At 52.3% G+C, this 21,180-nt stretch overlaps 1 protein-coding gene and 1 long non-coding RNA gene across 2 annotated transcripts in view; one reads left to right on the top strand and one right to left on the bottom strand.

Moving 5' to 3' along the window:
* Positions 1-2,727: 2,727 nt before the first annotated feature.
* LOC142930186 (uncharacterized) lies at positions 2,728-9,108 on the top strand. Its single transcript, XR_012946247.1, has 2 exons — positions 2,728-2,870; positions 4,581-9,108. It is a non-coding gene; the product is annotated as an uncharacterized LOC142930186 (long non-coding RNA).
* The window catches only part of LOC116949516 (cholesterol transporter ABCA5), a 49,007-nt gene continuing 30,742 nt past the window's right edge, over positions 2,916-21,180 (bottom strand). Inside the window, exons 30-38 of the mRNA XM_032966899.2 lie at positions 19,849-19,940; positions 19,364-19,518; positions 18,500-18,575; positions 16,358-16,452; positions 15,213-15,332; positions 14,440-14,604; positions 12,387-12,466; positions 5,593-5,648; positions 2,916-5,172 (exon numbers count right to left, since the gene is read on the bottom strand). Coding sequence (XP_032822790.1) covers positions 5,074-5,172; positions 5,593-5,648; positions 12,387-12,466; positions 14,440-14,604; positions 15,213-15,332; positions 16,358-16,452; positions 18,500-18,575; positions 19,364-19,518; positions 19,849-19,940 — 938 coding nt within the window. The 3' untranslated portion in view covers positions 2,916-5,073. The remainder of the gene's footprint in view (positions 5,173-5,592; positions 5,649-12,386; positions 12,467-14,439; positions 14,605-15,212; positions 15,333-16,357; positions 16,453-18,499; positions 18,576-19,363; positions 19,519-19,848; positions 19,941-21,180) is intronic.

Raw genomic sequence — 21,180 nt, 5'->3', positions numbered from 1 at the left:
TGGCCTCAAGGTGCACATGGCCTGGCACAAGCATCGTGGTGACGTCACCGCCACTTAGTGGCGAATGCCGGCGAATGCCCGCCGGCATTCGCCATTGTGTGTGCGTAACGGGTAGCGCGCTGCGCTACGAATCCGGCGACCCGAGTTCAATTACCGCTCACGGCCAACAGCAGCGACGATTATCTGAACCGGTCCGGGCCTCTCCTAGGTCGACTCAGCCTCAAATGAGTGCCTGGTGAGGTGTGTAAACATCGCCACTGGGGACACAAAGGCGACCGCGTGTGGTGCTGGCCACCCACCCCCTCGTGTGCCATTCCCGCCTTCATAGGTGCTCCTCGCTAACAGCACTTGCCCCAACAGTCTGTTAAGGCTACATGGGGGATCGTTGTCTTTGCATTAATTTGTGTGGGGGGGGGGGGAGCGGTGGTGCAGCGGTTAGGGCGTTGTGCTACGAACCCGGTGACCCGAGTTCGATGAGCACTGGGGCGAGTGGAAACAAAGGCGGCCGGGCATGGTGTTTGACCACCCACCCCCGCGTGTGCCTCACTAGGTGCTACGTGCGAACAGCACTTGCCCCAACAGTCTGCCAAAGGCTATACGGGTGATCTTTGTCTTTGTGTACATACGCTGCACCTGCGTGCTCAGCCACGTGCTTCCTGGATCGCAATTAGCCGCAAGCACCAGAGCCCTCGCCCCGTTTCGGGAAGCGAGAGGGGAGGTGCTTGTGAAGGAGGAAGTTAGAGGTTGGTGGTGGTGATGGAGAGAAGTTGGTGGTGGTTATGGAGAGCAGCGGTGGTGGTTGTTTAGAGCGGTGGTGGTTGTTTAGAGCGGTGGTGGTTGTGGAGAGAAGCGGTGGTGGAGAACATTGGGTTGGTAGTGGTGGTGGAGAGCAATGGTGGTGACCAGTGGTGGTGGAGATAATTTGTGGGTGGTGGAGAGCAGTGGTGGTGGGTGGTGGTAGTCGTTGAGAGTTGAGAACGTGGTGAGAGTCAAGCAGAGTATGGAACCAACGAAGGAAGTCGGTAGCGAGGCTGGTTGGAGGTGGCCTGGGTGGGGGGGGGAATCTTGGCCGGGGGTGACCCACCAGCTCGCAACCGCTCCCCCCCCCCACCCCATACGAAATACTTTTTTTTTTCCACCACAAAAAAATAAAAAGTGGAAGTGTGGAGTGAGTGGAGCTCGCGTGATTACTTTTCGGAAGCGACGCTGTGAGCGACGCGCCTCGCTGAGCAGTCCGTCACTCGCCATGATCGGGGCGTGTGAGCAGCGACGGAACACGGAACACGATTACAGGGACGCCTATACTTACGAACGCGTTCGGTTCCAGAGGTGACTGTTCGTAAGTCGATTTGTTCCCAAGTTCAACGTTTACTCCTGTCGATTCCAAACACGTCGTTACGGCGTGCACACTAAACACGGGGGAATTGCTGTTTAAGACGTAGTAGGCTTTTGCGACCAATATCATCCGTAACACAGGGTTTTTTTTTTGGGTTAAATCGCATAAATATAAATGTGTCGTTAAAACCCGCCACCACGCGGCACAGCCAATCGGCAATGTTGGAACACATAAACATAACGTGCCAATTCGTCACTAGTACAGCACACCGGGTGGGAAGCGGGTTGAACGACACATTTGTATTTACGCGATAGAACCTAAAAAAAGCGATATTCAGGACGGGGAATGGAATCGATGCCTTCATTCTTCGTGTTCTGCAGATGCGGTTCGTCTTCAGGAAAGAAGGCGACCGCTTGTGTTGCTATCGAAACGTCGTAGTTTTTTGTGTTATTTTTCTTTGAACCTATCTACGTGACTTTAACCGAGAGACCCAAGAATATGAATTCCTGCAGTCACGAAAGCTTTAAGATTTAACGCACAACCGGCTTAACATTAACGTGTTTAAGCAAACAGATAGTCCACCGCCGGCTGCATTAAATAATTAAGTTGTCTACCTTTAAAAAGTTTGTCTCGTGTCCGCTAGGTTCAAACGCCGACTGAACCCAGTCGAACAGGTTACGTGTGATAGGGATTTCGTCAACTGAAGCACAGCAGCGTTAGCTGCAGTCTGCTTGGGCCGCCGTCTCAAATATCCACAGCGTCGCTGGCGTCGTTATCATCGTCGTACAGTTTTTGATTGTTCTCACCGTCAGAAGACTCAGTGGCGTGAGTTGCGCTGGTGTCGTCTGACACTGGCCCGCGGCAGATAAAAACCCTGAGCCAGCGTCAGTCTGCAGTGAGGCCAGATTGCAGGATGTGTGGACCCATGGGACAGGCGGCCAGACGATGTCAGACTCGCTGCCGAGCTGCGTGAAAGCTGCAGCCAGGGGTACCGGTGGCATGCAAGTGACGCCTCTCCCACAGTCCCACTTCTCCCGCTAGTACTTGTCTCTGACAGCTGAAGATACTGAACTGTGGCTCATTTGAGGGCCAATGTAGACAAATTATTATCGAGGCTTCATCCCCCACCCTCCCCCCCCCCGATTCCTATGCGTTGGAGAATGACGCCGCGGAAGTGGGTATCACAGAGCTAGCTCTGAGATCCCATCATCACTGCCTAACCCGCTCCGTATACGAGAGCAATGTTCGTTGCACGCCAGCCCAACCAGGTTGCCTGCCCCCCCCCCCGTGTGTGGGTTGCGTGCCCCCCCCCGTGTGTGTGGGCTGCGTGCCCCCCCTCCCGTATGTGGGTTGCGTGGTCCTCCGAGTGTGTGGGTTGCATGCCCCCCCCCCCCCCCCCGCGTGTGAGTTGCGTGGTCCTCCGAGTGTGTGGGTTGCGTGGGTTGCGTGGTACTCGGACATTACAGAGCGAGTGAGCAGAGGGTGCCAGATTCGGGTGAATCCAGGACGCGCCGATGCTGCATAGAGCGGCCCGGTGAGCATCGATGACACGGTGCCGTGCAAAATCATTACCAGTAAGGCTATTCATGAACATTTAATCAGCAATAAATAATTAAGAGACAAACAAAACCCAGGATTTTTGAAAGCCATAAACGTCTGATTAATTCCCACGCCCATAAATCGTTACCCCTGCCGTGTTTTGTTCTCGTGCAGTGCATGCATATTAATAAATAGGTTCAGTCCACTGCTGGATGAAGGCCTCCCCGCGCCACGTTGCAATTTAAAAACTAATAATTGACTCTGGAATCGAATTAAGGACCCTGAAATGCGACAATTAATCAAATAGCCAGGGTGATGGGGGTGGGGGGGGCTTCGATCCACCACCCCATCCCACCTTCTTAAAGTGGAATTCTATTTGATTAATTTCACTCGATCGATGACAGAAGAAGCGCAAGTCAAGTGCATCGTCCGGGCTGTGTGGGGGAGGGTAGCGGGCTCGAGAGGGGGGAAGGGGGGGGAGTGGGAATGACACTTCCTCGCTAAACGGGGGAGACGGAAGCACAGGGAGCAGTGCGTACGTGAGGATGCCCCCACGCACGCGGGAGACGGAGCGATCGAATCCGCTCACGTGTCCAGACGCAGGGTGGGGGCACGCCGCACCGAGGAGACGCTGAGGAGGGACGGCGACGGCTAGGGGAGGGCCTTCATCCAGCAGTGGATTGATCACTTAACGAATATGTTGCAGGATCCCCTTTAAACATGCAGCATTCTACACACGGCTCTATTTCATATATATGTACAAAGACAACGATCCCCCGTATAGCCTTTAACAGAACTTTGTGGGGCGACCGCTGTTTCGCGAGTACCTATTAATCCCGGGACAGCACACGAGGGGCGAGTGTGGCCAAACACCACGCCCGACCGCCTTTGTCTCCCCTAAGCGGCGATGTTTGCACACCGCACCGGGTACTCATTTGAGACCGTGAGCGGGAATCGAACTCGGGGTCGCCGGGTTCGTAAGCGCAGCGCGCCCAACCGCTGCGCCGCCGCCTCGCGTGCATGCGCGTGACTTCGTGTACGTGGGAAGCGGTGGTTCGAGCCGGTGACCGTGTGTTCGCGGTGCAGCAGCTACCGATGCGTGTGGGGTCGGTGGAGTCGAGGGATTCAATTGGCTGGGTCTGCCAAGCCTGCTTCTCGGTACAGCAGCGAGCCGGGAAATACAGAGTGAGAAACGAAGCCCTGGGTTGAGGGTATTGACGCCTCGCAGCCAGTGCCCTACCCCGATGTGTCCGATTCATCGGTGGCAAGGTGCTGATTACAAAAGGCACCGGGCATGAACCGACCAACCACGGTCCCCCCTCGCCACCCCCTCACCCCTACTCTTAGAAGCAGATAAACACAAGAACCTTCAATCCAGACTGGATCAGCCCCCAGCCCAACCGAGACCGTCGCTGGCCCTCAATGCTTTTTGGAACGCAATTTTCGGAGCTTTTGCCCCCAGTTAAAAATTTCCTGGCCTCGTGCTCGACTCATAATGCAGGCAGAGAGAGGGTGGCCCCATCGGAGTAGGCCGGGGAGGGGGGGGGCTATGAGCAGGATGCAGGGGGAGCTAACATAGGTGAGAATGATGAGGCCACTTGCTCTGTTGGGCGGGCTAGTGAGCTAATAGGTGTGGCTATGTTAAAAGTAGGCAGGGATTCACGGACGGAGGGGGATGAAGATTCAAGTTTTCTGTCTGGCTTAGGACGGAGCCGACGACGCAGCCACTGCCACCGCCACGTGCTCCCTCTCAACCCGGAGACTCCACGGCGCGTGCCGTCAAACCGAGGCCGACAGAACCCGGGCGGCAGTATCCAGCCTCTGCGAAAACCCACAGTCACCACGGCGCGGGCAGGAGGAGGAGCGGGAGGTGCGAGCGCGGACGATGGTGGCCCGGCTCGCACGGGCAGCAGCGTCCGTCCCACCCGCTCCAACCACCATCAAGGTCCAAGTGCATTCCGGAGGCGACGCAGTGGGTGTAGCAATAATAACAACCTCGTGTTTTAAAAAGGCCCTTTCGTATTGAAGTATCTCGAGGGGTAGCTATCGGGGAGGGTCGCAGGCGGTGCAACTTGCACTGCCTGCCCCCCCCCCAACCCCCATTTGATTCCTTGCAACAGGGGCCCAACGCCAACCGCGCTACGCCACCGAGCTGCCTGCCGCGAGTCCTGGCGATCGTCGAGCCGTTCCCGGCTCCGTCACGCCCGGCTCGTGTCGCTCCACCGCACCTCCTCCGCCTCGCCCGGCTCCAGGAGCAAATGGGTGTCGCTCTGCTCCTTCACGAACTCCACGAACACCTGTACGCACATACACACGCGTGCGCGCGCATGCGTGCGTGTGCATATGTGCATGCGTGCATACGTGTGTGTGCGTGATGTAACGTGGAGGGGTGGGGTAGCGGGAGAGCAGCGGTTAGTGCACGCCCTGTTACGAACCCGCCGACCCGAATTTGATTTCCCGCTCACGGCCAATGTCGTTGACGATGATCTGAATCGGACCTGGGCCTCCCCTGGGTCGACTCAACCTGAAATGAGTGCCTGGTGCGGTGTGTAGTAAACATCGCCACTTGGGAGACAAAGGTGGCCGGGCGTGGAGCTGGCCACCCGCCCCCTCGTGTGCCGTGCCGGCCTTCATAGGTGCTCGCTAGCAGCACTTGTCCCGACAGTCTGTTAAGGCTATACGGAGGATCTTTGTCTTTGTGTGTGTGTGTATCTCACCTGCTCCAGTGTTGCCTGTGAAAAGCTGTACTCCTCCACCCCGAGCTCCAGCTTGGCTGAGGGGTGGTAGTGGTGGTGGGGAGAGTTGGAGATGCAAACATGAGAGACACATTTTTAAAATTATTATTCCCCTGTCGCCGACGTGACATTTGTGTGCAGATCTTAAATTGTTTTTGTTCTAATCCAACAGAACACTGCATGAGAGATGCGGCGATCTCCTACGCCGCTAGACAACTTGTAACAGCTCCCAGTGTGATTGTGGGTCACCGCTCTCAAACGATTGACCACATAACAACAGCACTCTAAGTCAATGGATCTCTGCGTAAGTCTATGGATTTCTATACAAGTCTGTGGGTATCTATGTTAATCTATGTAAATATATATCGCAAACCGTGGACTACGCAGTCACGTCTATGGGTCGCTACGCAAGTCGATGGATGCCTAGGTCAGTCACTGGTGACCGGACTCAGACCAGTTGAGAACCCAATTTCATCACAACTCCGTCTATGCGAGCCTGCGGTTCTCTACGCAAGTATATGGGGGTATCCGCGTAAGTCATTGGTAGCCGGGCTGAGACCATTAACTGGCCGCTCCAGTTGAGAACCCAGTTTAATGACAGCTGGGTCTACGCGAGTCTGTGGGTCTCTGCGCAAGACATTGGTGACCGGGCGGAGACCATCAACTGTCCGCCACTACACTCGAGAGACTCCCATTTAAAACGACGGCCGTGAGGCCAACACCTCCCCACATTCAAACCCAGGATTGTGAGCGGCGCCGGCCCAGTGGCCCTGAACCCGCGTTCACCACCCCCCACTAAGCCACCCCGGCCAAGCGCACACGAATCCAATATTGGGAGTCGATGCGGGGTGGGGGGAGCAAGTTATCAGGGGACGGGGTGAGTCGGTGTGCGTTCTGTCGCCTTATTGGATTTAGTTCCATTTCGGTGACGATCCTTCCTAGGCCCCTCTGCTGCCCTCGGCCTCATCGTGCCGCCGAATTGGTATTCTGCGCCCGTGCCGTTTGTACCAACACCAGCCGGAATACGCAGACCCCCCGCTCCATCCTCACCCCCCCCCCCCCCGCCACTTCGGCCAATGCACGCCGTCCTGGCGAGGGCTCCTGGCAAACACCGATTTAATTAAGGAAAAGGCAACCGGAATGATATTATTTTAATTACTACTACGCTTGTTTACTTACCGAGGAAAGGCTCACTGGGTCCCAAGACTATTTTTGCATGAGGGTCCTGCTAAGTTTTGCTTGTACAAGGGGGGGGAGGGGGGTGTTGATCGCTACGTGTTTTTCCCCCCCGAAGTACGTAATGTATAAGACCGAAACAGGAAGATTTCTCCACAATTCTGGCTATCGCCTGATGAGCTGATGAGGCTGGTTGTACTTGCTGGCGAAACGTCGTACTCAAATTGTACATGTTGTGGGTTCCGTCTCCAACACAATGGTGTGTGCTGAACGAGTAACTCATTGGCACGTTTTGGTTTACGTGACAAACCTTACTAATTGGCTGTGTCGGGTGGTGGCGGGTTTAATGACACACATTCATATTCACGCAATCAAACCCAAAACAACCTCGATTATGTATAATATTGTTCGCGAAAGCCTACGTATTAAACTAAGTCATTTGTAAATCGCTCCATCTCCGTCCGTGGACGCGTTCTCGGATGAGTTCCATTCCTTGGCTGATGCTGCGTTGTTATTCTTCACCACCACTATTCACAACCCCCCCTTCACCCTCCCTCTCTTCTGAACGACATCGTCGTTAAGCAATGTGATGATGGCTCCTCAATAAGCCACGCATTCTCCTTTCTGTGTCTCAGCGGAATTCCAAGCGCGCATCTCCATGCCCCATTTATAAAACGGAATAATTGCCGCATTTTATTAATATTTACACGCAATCAACACTTAGGCCATTTGTTTAGCACTTCATACGTGAATACCAATTAAATATTTGGGGGCTGTTTGACCATACTTCACCACACTGGTTAGTGGGGGTGGAATATTTCCAACTGATTTCCATTGCATTGAAAACGATGAAGACATTTTCCAATACGGCCCTAAAGAGAATAACAATAATTTATCTTATTCTTGCTTCTTTCGGTAAAGTCACGTAGAAGAGAATAATAAAATAAAGAATTGTATTGTTATTTTATTATTTCCCTTCTACGTGACTTTACCGAAAGAACCAAGAATATGAATCCATGCAGTCACGAAAGCTTTAAATCGAAAAATAATTGATCTTGTTGATTTGCAAACCAATGTAAAATGAATGTGAAACAACGACCGAGTGGAGGGAAGGGCCTGAGCAGAGCGTGTGGATTTCCAAATTCAGAATCTTTATTTATACTGGAGGAATCCGATTACATACAACGGAGAAAATTTGATTTCCTCACAGAAATTCACAACAGTTTTTGTTTGGGTTAAGTTCGCTTAGAAATGTGTGTCGTAAACCCTCCTCCACCCGACGCGGCCAATTAATCAAATTGTCACGTGACTCAAACGTAGCCAATTGTATATCACCGTTGCAGAAGCACCACCGGTGGTGTTGTTGTTTTTGTTGGAGGGAGATCTCGCGACGACGTTTATAAACGGGTGCCGACGTTTCGCCGGGAGGTTACATTCGGCATCGTCGAGTCGTCAAAAACTGGAGCTCGCATCGCTGTTGCTCAGTCGCTCGAGCGCACACACGCACGAGCGCACACACACACACACTCGCAACGGCGCGCCTAGTAACCCCACACACAAAACTGTGCCCCGCCTGGCCACCGACAATGCGTGAAAGGTCTCGCGTACTCACCCCCCCCCCCCCCCCAGAGACGTCACCAGCCAGGGGGGTACTTACGTACCACAGGGGGGGTCGGGAACCGCTGTGGTGGACCCACAACGCTCAAAGGTCGACAGAGGCGGTCCGGCACGGATTCCACGGCGCGATGGGTTTTCCTTTTTGCGTGCGTTTTTTTTTCTTACGCAAAATTACTTGACGAAAATATTTCTGTCGTGCCTTCTTATTTAACTCAACGACGGCTTGGAGTGGATGAAATGACGACGACGACTGCTGCTGCTGCTGCTGCTGCTGCCCACCAAAGATCAAAGCGTGGCTGGCGATGATGAGAGAAGTCACACGTCACCAGCCAGGGGGGTACTTGCGTACCACAGGGGGTCCGGGAACCGCTGCGGTGGACCCACAACGCTCAAAGGTGCCGCAAGTGGCGAGATGTTAACTACCTCGCCTGGTATACATGGGGTCGTGGGTTCAATCCCGATCCTGACGCCCGCTGTATATTTGGAGTTTGCACGTCTCTTTCCCCGCGGTCGCGTAGGATTTTTCTCCGGGCCCTACCGGTTTCTCCCTGCACATTTAGAAACGTGCGTTTAGAGTATTTGACTGCTGTACATTTCTACTTGATAAGCCACTTTGAGCTATCATTTGTGGCCAGGTCGCTTCTAAACATGAGCTGCACAGATCAGTGTGCCTTATCTGGGAAAATAAACAATGCTTTAATAGTTTATAGAGGTGGTACAGCATGGATTTTGTGCCCGTTTTGTTTTTACGCTCGGAGTGGATGAAGTGCTAATGACGCCGATGAATGCTGCCCACCAAAGATCAAAGGGTGGCTGGCGATGACAAGATGAGACTAACTGCTCTGACTGAAGACGCATATCCGGATAATTTAGGGCGTAGTGATGCGTTCACCATTTTAGGATTAATGAGGATAAAAGTCCGAACAAAAAATTTGTCAGATGATTTGAAACATGTTTATGGATGTGATGGCACAAGAAGTAATATTAAGTTCTTGCCTCATCACATCCCGTCCATGCTCTTCTTGCAAATTGACGTCACGTGGCACCAGGTGATGTATCTTTAGCTGGCGCAAAGCCACGTTAAATTACCGTGCCACGTCACGATTGTTTTAATCCGTGGCACCAATCAAAGGTGGTGATAAGAGGACTGAGGAAGATGCTGGGGAGGAAACCCAAAATGCACTGTGGCATCTGTATTTTCTGGAAATACAAGGGTTATTGGGAAATGCATGATTGACTCAAAAATAGCTCCAAAGGCGGAACGTCTGTTAACCCCAGACCAGGACGAAAATGACTTGACTTCTGCTATTTTGAGGTCAGGCCTTTGATAAAATTACCCACAATGCACCTGATTCTGGTCAGATAATCGGCAGCTAAGCAGGGTTCAGACCGGGTAGTGTTTGGATGAGCGATTATCATGCACAATAGATGTTATGTAGGCTGCGGAGAGGATAGCTTAAGGGGCAGCAGAGGACGGCGCAGCAAAATATATTGCAGTGAAATGTACTTCTTCTATGCTCCTACATCTATGCTCCTCGGTACTTCACCAGCATGGTGACGTATGGTCATATAACCCTCATGGACTGATATATCGTAGGGCCACCCTCATCCACCAGTGGATTGATAAATGACTGCACATGTACATTTTGAGGTTGATGTTAAGCTGTATGCAATTGGATGTGTGTGTGCCCGAGTATACTGTGAGTGCGTGTGTGTGTACGTGATCGTGGTTAGTGCACTGTGCCACGAACCCAGCAATGTGCTTGCAGTGTTTGACCACGGTTAGTGCATTGCGTTACGAACCCAAGTTCGATTCCCGCTCACCGCCAACACCCAGTGACGATTATCTGAACTGGTCCTGGGCCTCCCCTAGGTCAACTCGGACTCAAGTGTACCTGGTGCGGTGCGTAAACAACGCAAAACGGGTAGGCAAAGGCAGTCGGGCGTGGTGCTGGCTACACACCCCCATGTGTGCCGTACCAGTCTTCATAGGTGCTCGCTAACAGCACTTGCCCCAACAGCCTGTTAAGGCTACATGGGGGATCTTTGTCTTTGTGGTGGCACAGTGGTTAGTGGATTGCACACTAAACCCAGCAACGTGCTTTGCAGTGTCGGACCACGGTTAACGTCGATGGCATGTGGTATCCGAACCGGTCCTGGACCTCCCCTAGGTAGACTCAACCTTAAATGCGTCCATGGTGTGGCGTGTGCAACACTGGTGAGCCAGGTAATTGGGTGAGGTGCAGGCAGCATCACCCTAACCTGTACATGTGTGCGTGTGTGCGTGTATTTGTCCTTGTGTTTGCGCGCGCGTGTCATTGCGTGTGTCCGTGTATATGTGTGAAAGTAAGTTTTTTTTGCAAACTGCATTATGCACGGTCAACTCTTGAAATCCAAATTAATTTTGATAGGCCTATATACTCACAAAAACATATACAAATACACATATCTGTACACAAACCCACACAATAAACAAAGATCCCCCATATAGCCTTCCAAAGGGACAAGTGTTATTAGCGAGCATCTGCGAAGACCAGCACGATGCATAAGGCGGTGGTGGTATGACCAGAACCACGCCTGGCCATCTTTGTCTCCCCAGTGCAGCTGTTTACACATAGAACCAAGTAAGGCTTAGTTGACCTAGCGGAGGCACAGCACCAGTTCAGATATTTGCCATTGATGTTGGACACAGGGCTTGTAGCGTAGCGTGCTAACCACTATACCGCTACTTGCCTACATATGCATCTATACACACAAAAACAAATATCCCCCGTGTGTAGTCTGAACAGACTGTTGGGGCATGAGCTATTAGAGAGCACCTATGAAGGCTGGCACGGCACACGAGGGGGTGGATTGCCAGCACCACGCCCGGCCGCCTTTGTCTCCAGAGTGACGATGTTTACACACCGCACCAGGTACTCATTTGAGGCTGAGTCGACGTAGAGGAAGCCCAGGATCGGTTCGAATGTTATCTGTCGTGAGCGGGAATCCAACTCGAGTCGCTGGGTTCCTAGCGCAGTGTGCTAACCGCTACACTGCCGCTCCCCGCACACTGTACGCACACACACCCACACACGGCCAAAAATAGGCCGCGTGTTGTTTAGCAAGGTTTTTTTTCGATTCCTGTAGATCAAGCCTCGCTGGTTTTTCAGTGCGTTCTCCACGTGCGCGCGGATTTTCTCCGTGCACATCACGGCGGCGCAGCGTGGTTGGCATTAGCCCCCTGGTGCGAATAATTAAATGGGGGGGGCGAGGTGCGCCCCCCCTCCTCTTCGTAGCCCGGCGCCTGGGCCCTCCTCCCCCCCCCCCACCCTCTTTGGCAGCGGTGCAAGTGCACTGCCTGTGCACTCAATAGCCACGTCCATGCCCATTGGGGACACTGCATAGAGGGGGACATTGCCCATCAACGCCCATGGTGGACAGTGCCCGTGGGGGACACGGGTAGCGTCTGCCACCCCCAAGTGGTACAGACCAACCCCCGCTCCCCCCCCCCCCCCCCATGGCTCGTGGGCCAATATGCAGGAGAGAAGGCTTGGTTCTGAACAAGGATCAAGGTCTCAGCAGTGTCAGTCGACAGGGTGAGGCAGTTGTAGACATGGAGGAGGACTATAACTCTTTACTATTTTTTCATTTTACCAGTTGAGGCCCACTGAGCTGTGTAGCTCTTTTTAAGAAGCGACCTGGCTATCACAAACGGAGTGGCTTATCATCGTGTGGACATTTATTGCAGCCAAATACTCTACAACGCGTGACGTTCATTCTAAATATGGAGGGAAAACCAGACTGACCCGGAGAAAAATCCACGCGGCCACGGGGAGAGAGACACGCAAACTCCAAATACACAGCAGGCATCGTCAGGGTCGGGATCGATCCCACGAACCTCCTGCATACCAGGCGAGGTAGTTAACATCTCCTAGCCACCGTGGCAGGAGAGGTGGAGCAAGCTCCCATCGAGTGGTGGCTGCCCGGCGCAAGCTCCTCACCTTTCTCCAGCTTGTTGAACACCTCGGCCAGCGATCCCACGTGCTCACGCGGCACCTTGTACACCAGCCTCCCGGCAAACCTGGGCACACGGCACGCGGTCGTTTCACGGGAAACCCGTATCTGGATTTGAATAAACCACGTCCGTCTAGCCACCCTGCAGCGTCCTACAGGATCGTTGTCAGCTGTGTTTGAGGTACACACGAAAACAGGTCAAGGGTGAGCCACCGTCAGAAGGCTACTTTTATCTGTTCCCCGATAGCGCGTGTTTGTTTTTCATAACGCGAATGGGATATAACGCGATGAATGTATTGGGGAACACTTTTTTTTAAATAACGCAAATTGGGATGTAACGCGATTGAGTGAACGGAACTACGTCGCGCGAGCAGGAATAAGCTGTTGTGCGGCTGCCTCGGCGAAGCATCCTCACAAGGCGGGATGCTGCTGGATGCTTCTAGATGCTACCCACGCGCCTCAGTCTTTGTTCAACCTGCGTACGCTTCTCACGGTGTTATCGCGGACTGTGCTTTATCCCTATATTATATAGTATTTATTATAACGAGATTTTTCCATAACACGGTACTCTTCAGGAACGTAACTACCCCGTTATAGAACAGACTGTATATGGCAAACCATGGTAAACCAACATGAGGAGGCTAGGCCTCGGCAAGGTAAGGTAAAAGGTAAAAACAACGAGCCTACCTTTACCCTACCTTTTACCTTACCACAATACAATCACTGTACCCTACCTTTTACCCTTCAGCAGGTAAGGTTAAAGGTTAAAAGCAACGAGCCTACCTTTACCCGACCTTTTACCCTTACCCCATACAAATTACCCGATTACAGGGTAATTACTGGGGTACTACTACACATGCAGGTAAATGCTAGGTAGAGCGCTTTAATCATATAGAATACTCTCAATGATTCCAATTTTACACGCTTTCTTTTAACTCAGTGTCTGTTGTTGTCGTTGTTGTATCCTCAAATCTTGTAACACAATTGTTACCCACTTCCCAATGTGGTATCGACTGCAAACTTGGTATACTTATGTCATACTTATGACAATACTATATTCTATCATTAAAAATAAAATAAAAACATTTTTGAACATTATTTTTTATATGTTATGTTTCGGATTGGGTCGAACTGCCCACGGCCAACTGACGTTGGCTGTAATTGCCCAAGGTCCCTTATGTTATGGCAAACTCGGGTCCACTTCCTGGAGTCGTGGACTTCTGCCATTACTTGTACATTTCATAAAAGCGTGTTTTTAAAAAAGTTTAAAAAAAATATTACTTATTAAATGGCGGCCACGGACTGTGCCACGGAGCTTTTAGCGGTAAACAAGGTACCGTATTTACCGGGTTAATACTTCGCGCTACCTTTACCCTACCGGGTAATTCTTCAGAGCTACCTTTACCCTACCCTTTACCTTACCCCTTGGCATGTCGACACCTTTACCCTTCACCTTTACCCTTTTACCCGGTAAAAAAGGTAAATTACCTTACCTTGCCGAGGCCTAGAGGAGGCTACCATATTGTAAACCACGGTTTGTTTTTGTGCTGCTTCAATGGAGGAGAGGAATAGCAAACCGACACCAACTCTCTTTTGAAGCCCTCTCATCATAGCCAGCAGACCTCAACATTAGCATTTAGCTCCCGAACATATTGCCATTACACGCAAGAATAGAAGAGAATAAATGTAAAATCAGTGGTGACTGATATCAGAATCGAATCCTGCACATGCATTATTTAAACTCGCCCTTAAACCGAATACCTGGTGTGATGTGTATGTGTGTATGTTGAACTTCTTTCGCACCGTACGTAGCCAACCGTGCTCATTAGATGTGCGGGGGAAAGACAACAAGCTGAACACAAAAAAAAATACCGGCACTGGGAAGACAAAGGTGGCTCGGCGTGGTACTGGCCACCCACCCCCTTCGTGTGCTGCGCCGGCCTTCACAGGTGCTCGCCCACAGCACTTGCCCGCAATAGTCTGTCGAGACTATATGGGGGATCTTTGTCTATGTGCGCGAGTGTAACGTGCAGCACTCACCCATCTTGAAGCGAGGCCCCGGGGAAGCTGCTCGCCAGGTGAGCCTGCACCTCGGCCACGCGTTGCTCCAGCGACACGCCGGTCACCGTAGCCTCCCCGACCTTCACCTCCAGGTGGTAGCACCCACCGTACTTACTCTTCAGGTGTTGGATCGAACCAAGGCACCTGCGGGGGTGTGGTGGGACGCGGGAGGTTGGGGGCAAAGGGGAGAGGTGTGACGTGGCGGTGACGTGGCGGTGACGTGAGACTTTGCCAAATTCTAAAATGACACCGCCAGTTACTCAAGTGGCGTAACACAGCAACAATCGTCGCCCCTTGCTGGCAGACGAATGCCCGTTGGCCGAGTAAACCTGTGCCCAGAGACAGCTACTACTGGGGGTGCCCTTTCAAAAACGTGTTTGAGTTGAGATATGATGTACAACGGTTCTGTGAGGCCCTGGTGCACAGGAGAGTAGCTCTGTCAACAACATTAATCGTGATCATTGCCACGACTACGGTGCGGTGCTGCGTGATGCAGTGAGGTGTTGTGTGGCGTGCCATGGCAAGGCGAAGTGTGGTGAGGAATAGCACGGCGAGATGGGGTGCAGTCTGCTGTGGCATAGCATAGGAAGGTGAGGTGTGGCCTAACTAGGTGAGGGGAGGTGCAGTGTGGCCTAGGCATGTCTAGGTGAGGAGAGTGGAGCTGCGTGGCGTGAATAGGCACAGCGAGGCGAGGCGCGGTGCGGGCGACGTGTGGTGAGGTGCCTGCGTTTGGGGGGCCTCGCCAGGCTCACCGGAGGCGGCCGGCCACCACGATGGCGACGCGGTGGCACAGCGCCTCTGCCTCCTCCATGTAGTGCGTGGTGAGGACCGCGCCGCGCTGGCTGCTCCGGAATGCAGCGCCGATCGCTCTCCTGGGCGCAGCGACGTGCGCGCACACACGCACGTACACACACGCACGTACACACACGCGTACAAGCACACGCAGACACATACACACATGCACGCACGCGCACACACACGCTTACAAGCACACGCAGACACATACACACATGCACGCACGCGCACACACACGCGTACAAGCACACGCAGACACATACACACACACATGCATGCACGTGCAAACACACGCGTACAAGCACACGCAGACACATACACACACACACATGCATGCACGCGCACACACACGCGTACAAGCACACGCAGACACATACACACACACATGCATGCACATGCAAACACACGCGTACAAGCACACGCAGACACATACACACACACACATGCATGCACGCGCACACACACGCGTACAAGCACACGCAGACACATACACACACACACACACACATTCATGCACGCACACACAGATCCCCCGTATAGCCTTTAATAGACTGTTAGGGCAAGTGCTGTTAGCGAGCACCTATGAAGGCTGGCACGGCACATGAGGTGGTTGGGTGGCCAACACCACGCCCGACCGCCTTTGTCTCCCTAGTGGCGATGTTTACACACCGCACCAGGTACTCATTTGAGGCTGAGTCGTCCTAGGAGAGGCCTCGGACAGGTTCAGATAATCATCGCTGCTGTTGAGCGGGAACTGAACTCGGGTTGCCGGATTCGTAGTGCACCACGCTACCCGCTACGCACACACACACACGCACACACGCGCACACACACACACGCACACACATAGGTTCTCACCGCAAACTCATGGAGGAAAAATAACACATTTCCGCAGGCGACACACACGTACACACACGTATACGTATACACATGTACATGTACTCACACGTACAAATACACACATGTACACGTACACACGTAAGTACATGCACGCAGGCACGCATACACACATGTAGGTGAATACACAGGTAAGTCCATAAAGAAATGGACACGCATGCACAAACGCGTGCACGCATTTAAATAAACCCAAGCTCGCTCTCACCACATGAAGCGCTTGGTCTTGGGATCCATGCCCATGGATGGTTCGTCCAGCAGCACTTGGCAGGGGCTTCCCAGCATGCTGAGAGCAAAGCACAGCTGCCACAGGCAACCACGAGCAACCATTATCACAACTACTGACATCACAACCACTCCTACCGCAAACGTCACCACCATCATCAGCATCACCGTCATCACCGCCGCCGCCGACGTCATTACTATAAACACCACCATCGCCGCCACCACCATCACCGCCACTAACATCAGCAACAACAACAATGTGTCAAACGCAACCACGGATCCTGTCAAAACTCGCAACATCAAAATAATTGGCCATCATTCAGTGAGTCGGTGGCTCCGAGTAGGAGGTTGAGCTGGCAGATGCCTCTGGTTAAATCAGCGGCTATGTCGGTGAATTTGAGGGTGGTGGTTGTGAGTGAGTGGTTGAATTGGTGGTTGAGTCGATACGAATGCCGTGGTGGTGAGATGTTAACTCTCTCGCCAGGTATGCAGGACGTCTGCTGTATATATGTAGTTTACATGTTATCCCCGTGGTCTGCGTGGATTTTTCTCCGGGTCCTCCACATTTAGAAACATGCACTTGGCAGTATTTGGATGTTATACATTTCAATATAAGCCAGGCCTCAGCTGGAGGTTGTGAGCGGTTGAACTGGTGGTTGTGGGCGGTTGAACTGGTGGTTGTCGGCAGTTGAACTGGTGGTTGTGGGCAGTTGAACTGGTGGTTGTGAGCAGTTGAGCTGGTGATTGTGAGCAGTTGAACTGGTCGTTGTGAGAGGTTAAACTGGTGATTGTGAGTGGTTGAACTGGTAGTTGTGAGCAGTTGAGCTGGTGGTTGTGAGCTTTTGAACTGGTGGTTGTGAGAGGTTAAACTGGTGATTGTGAGTGGTTGAACTGGTAGTTGTGAGCAGTTGAGCTGGTGGTTGTGAGCGGTTGAGCTGGTGGTTGTGAGCGGTTGAGCTGGTGGTTGTGAGCGGTTGAGCTGGTGGTTGTGAGAGGTTAAACTGGTGGTTGTGAGTGGTTGAGCTGGTGGTTGTGAGAGGTTAAACTGATGGTTGTGAGCGGTTGAACTGGTGGTTGTGAGCGGTTGAGCTGGTGGTTCTGAGCGGTTGAACTGTGGTTGTGAGCGGTTGAGCTGGTGGTTGTGAGCGGTTGAACTGGTGGTTGTGAGCGGTTGAACTGGTGGTTGTGAGTGGTTGAACTGGTGATTGTGAGCGGTTGAACTGGTGGTTGTGAGCGGTTGAGCTGGTGGTTGTGAGAGGTTAAACTGGTGATTGTGAGCGGTTGAACTGGTGGTTGTGAGAGGTTAAACTGGGGATTGTGAGTGGTTGAACTGGTGGTTGTGAGCGGTTGAGCTGGTGGTTGTGAGCGGTTGAGCTGGTGGTTGTGAGCGGTTGAGCTGGTGGTTGTGAGCGGTTGAGCTGGTGGTTGTGAGAGGTTGAACTGGTGGTTGTGAGCGGTTGAGCTGGTGGTTGTGAGCGGTTGAGCTGGTGGTTGTGAGCGGTTGAGCTGGTGGTTGTGAGCGGTTGAGCTGGTGGTTGTGAGCGGTTGAGCTGGTGGTTGTGAGCTTTTGAACTGGTGGTTGTGAGAGGTTAAACTGGTGATTGTGAGTGGTTGAACTGGTAGTTGTGAGCAGTTGAACTGGTGGTTGTGAGCGGTTGAGCTGGTGATTGTGAGAGGTTAAACTGGTGGTTGTGAGCGGTTGAGCTGGTGATTGTGAGCGGTTGAGCTGGTGGTTGTGAGCGGTTGAGCTGGTGATTGTGAGAGGTTAAACTGGTGGTTGTGAGCGGTTGAGCTGGTGGTTGTGAGCGGTTGAGCTGGTGGTTGTGAGTGGTTGAGCTGGTGGTTGTGAGCGGTTGAGCTGGTGATTGTGAGTGGTTGAACTGGTGGTTGTGAGTGGTTGAGCTGGTGATTGTGAGCGGTTGAGCTGGTGATTGTGAGCGGTTGAACTGGTGGTTGTGAGCGGTTGAACTGGTGGTTGTGAGTGGTTGAGCTGGTGGTTGTGAGTGGTTGAGCTGGTGATTGTGAGTGGTTAAACTGGTGATTGTGAGTGGTTGAGCTGGTGGTTGTGAGTGGTTGAGTGGTGGTTGTGGGGGTGTAGGCACCGCACAGGGAACCCCCCCCCCACCTTGCGCTTGGTGCCGCCCGACAGCTTCCGCGTCACTTTCTCCGCGTGCTCCTTCAGCGCCAATGCCGATATCATCCTACACAGCCACAATCACACCATCATCTAGCAATGCACTGGATCATGGCTGATTGATGTTAATTGATTTAAATAGTTTCGTGATGTATAGATATTATTGTTATTAGCTTGGTATTGGTACATCCTGTGTCTCCAATTGTCTGCCCTGTGTCTCCCACTTTCTCCACCAGTGCCTCCCAACGTTTCTCAAAGTGTCTTTCAGTGTCTTGCACAGAATCACCCAGAACACGCAATTCTTTCCCAGCATCTTAAGCGTCTCTCAAGAGCCTCCCTAGTATAGCTCAATGCCTCCAGACGTCTCCCATCATCATGATCATCATCCAGTGTCATCCATCATCTCCCGGTCATAATAAATAAAACTATAACATATACGCCCTCTTGGTTCTTTCGGTAAAGTCACGTAGAATGGAAATAAAATAATAAAAATAAAATATAATATTTTATTTTACTATGTTTTATTTTTACTATTTTATTTCCATTCTACGCGACTTAAATATTTTATGTTTTCTTTTTATTATTTTATTCCCATTCTACGTGGTGACTTTACCGAAAGAACCAAGAAGATGAATCCCTGCAGTCACGAAAGCTTTAAATCGAAATATAACATATACGCTTCATTGTATTATTCTAATTTACTTGGTATCAGAACTGCCCGTGTTCTCTCTGCGCTGTCCAACATCTCTGCGCGTCTCGCGTGGCATTACCCCCCCCCCACTGCGTGACGTTACCCCCCCCCGCATGACGTTACCCCCCCTGCCTTACGTTACCCCCCCCCCCGCGTGGCGTTACCCCTGCGTGACGGCGCGTGCCTCATCCCGCCGGAGCCCCCGCACGGCCGCGTAGAAGGACAGGTGCTCCGCCAGCGTCAGTTTCTTCCACAGGGGGTTCACCTGGGGACACAGGCCCAGCTGCGCCCCCCGCGCACAGCCATCTCCCAGCACCACCTGCGGGGGGCGGCGGTCGTGACAGCAAGGGCAGGGTGTGCGCGCCGTCAGTGCGAGCGTCTTGCCGCCGTCGGGGATTCACGCGAGGGTCATTCTCTCGAAACGTTGCGTTGGTGAACGTACAGGGTTAGGGCTAGCAATACGGTTTGAGCTTTGGTGAACGGACGCAGTGGTGAACGGACGCTATGGTGAATGGATGCTACGGTGAACGATGCCGTTATGGTGAACGATGCCGTTATGGTGAAGGCTGCGTCGAGCCTGTGCCAGGCCTGGTATGGCGCTGGGTAACGCCAAGTCCACGCAGGGTGAAGCAGGAACCGATTGTGGCACCTGTCCAGCGCTGGGCTTCAACTCTCCAGCTAAGAGCTCCACTGTGGTCGTCTTCCCAGCCCCGTTGGGTCCCAGCAGCCCCAGAACCTCCCCTGCGCACAGACAAAGATCCCCCCAGCCGGGTAACGCACGCAGAATGTTCGGGCGCAGTGGTTGTTAGTGAGCATCCATTAAGTTCAGTAACTAAACACGTGGGGGGGGGAGATGCGGTGAAAGAACACGCTCGGTTGACACCATCTCACCTGTGCTGATGTTTAAACACAAGAGTACCAGATACAGGGACTCTCCTATACTTACGAACAAGTGAGGTTCCAGAAGTCGATTTGTTCGTAAGTCCAACTTTACTCCTGTCGATTCCAAACATGTTGTACACTAAACACGGGGAATGGCTTTAAAAGTTGTATAATCTCCTGTAGATGTAGATGCCACTGGTTCTTCATGTTCTGCAGATGGAGATGCCACCACTTCCATCTATTGCGCAGTGGTTGCACTTATGACTCAGCCAACTGGACATACAGGTGTGTTTGTAAGTAGAGGAGTCCCTGTACTCATTTAAGGCTGAATTGACCTAGGGGAGGCCCAGGACCAGTTAAGATGTCACTTGCCAATGACATTAGCCATAGTTGGAAACTGAACTTAGGCAACCGGGTTTGTAGGTTGCGTAAAGAATAACACCACTGCTCTCCACACATACAATCGGACACAAATGCACAGGCACACCACACAAACACATGGACAAACACCCTTTCACAAAGGCAAAGATCGTACGTCCGTATATCCTTAACAGATTGTTGGGGCAAGTGCTCTTAGCGATCACCTATGAAGGTCGGCATGGCACACGATGGGGTGGGTGGCCAGCACCACGCCCGGCTGCCTTTGTCTCCCGAGTGGCGACGTTTCCACATTGCACCAGGCACTCATTTTAGGCTAAGTCGACCTAGGGGAGATGAACGTGGTAATGGCTTTAACAGTCCACCTCACACTCAGGTATGGCAAGGTTGCGTGGCGGTTGCATGGTGGTTATGTGGTGGTTGTGTTGGCAGTTGTGTTCGAATTGTGTGATGGCGCGGCTGTGTAAACTAAAACCATGAACTAACCAGATTTGAAGCTTTCGTGACTGCAGGAATCCATACTCTTTGGTTCTTTCGGTAAAGTCACGTAGGTAGAAAATAAGATAAATCACGACGTGTCGATTGCAACACAAGCAATCATCATCAGGTGGGAAAACCACAGCAATTTTTTTTGCTGAAGTGGGAGAGAGAGCTGCCGTGGTAAGAGGTTATATAGGTAAGAAAGGGGGGAGAGAGGGGGGGGGGTAGGGGGAGGGGAGCA

The sequence above is a fragment of the Petromyzon marinus genome, chromosome 37 (assembly GCF_048934315.1).
Source record: "Petromyzon marinus isolate PM22_M1 ecotype Great Lakes invasive population chromosome 37, UKy_Petmar_22M1.pri1.0, whole genome shotgun sequence".
NCBI lineage: Eukaryota > Metazoa > Chordata > Hyperoartia > Petromyzontiformes > Petromyzontidae > Petromyzon > Petromyzon marinus.
This window is presented reverse-complemented; position numbering and strand designations above follow the sequence as displayed.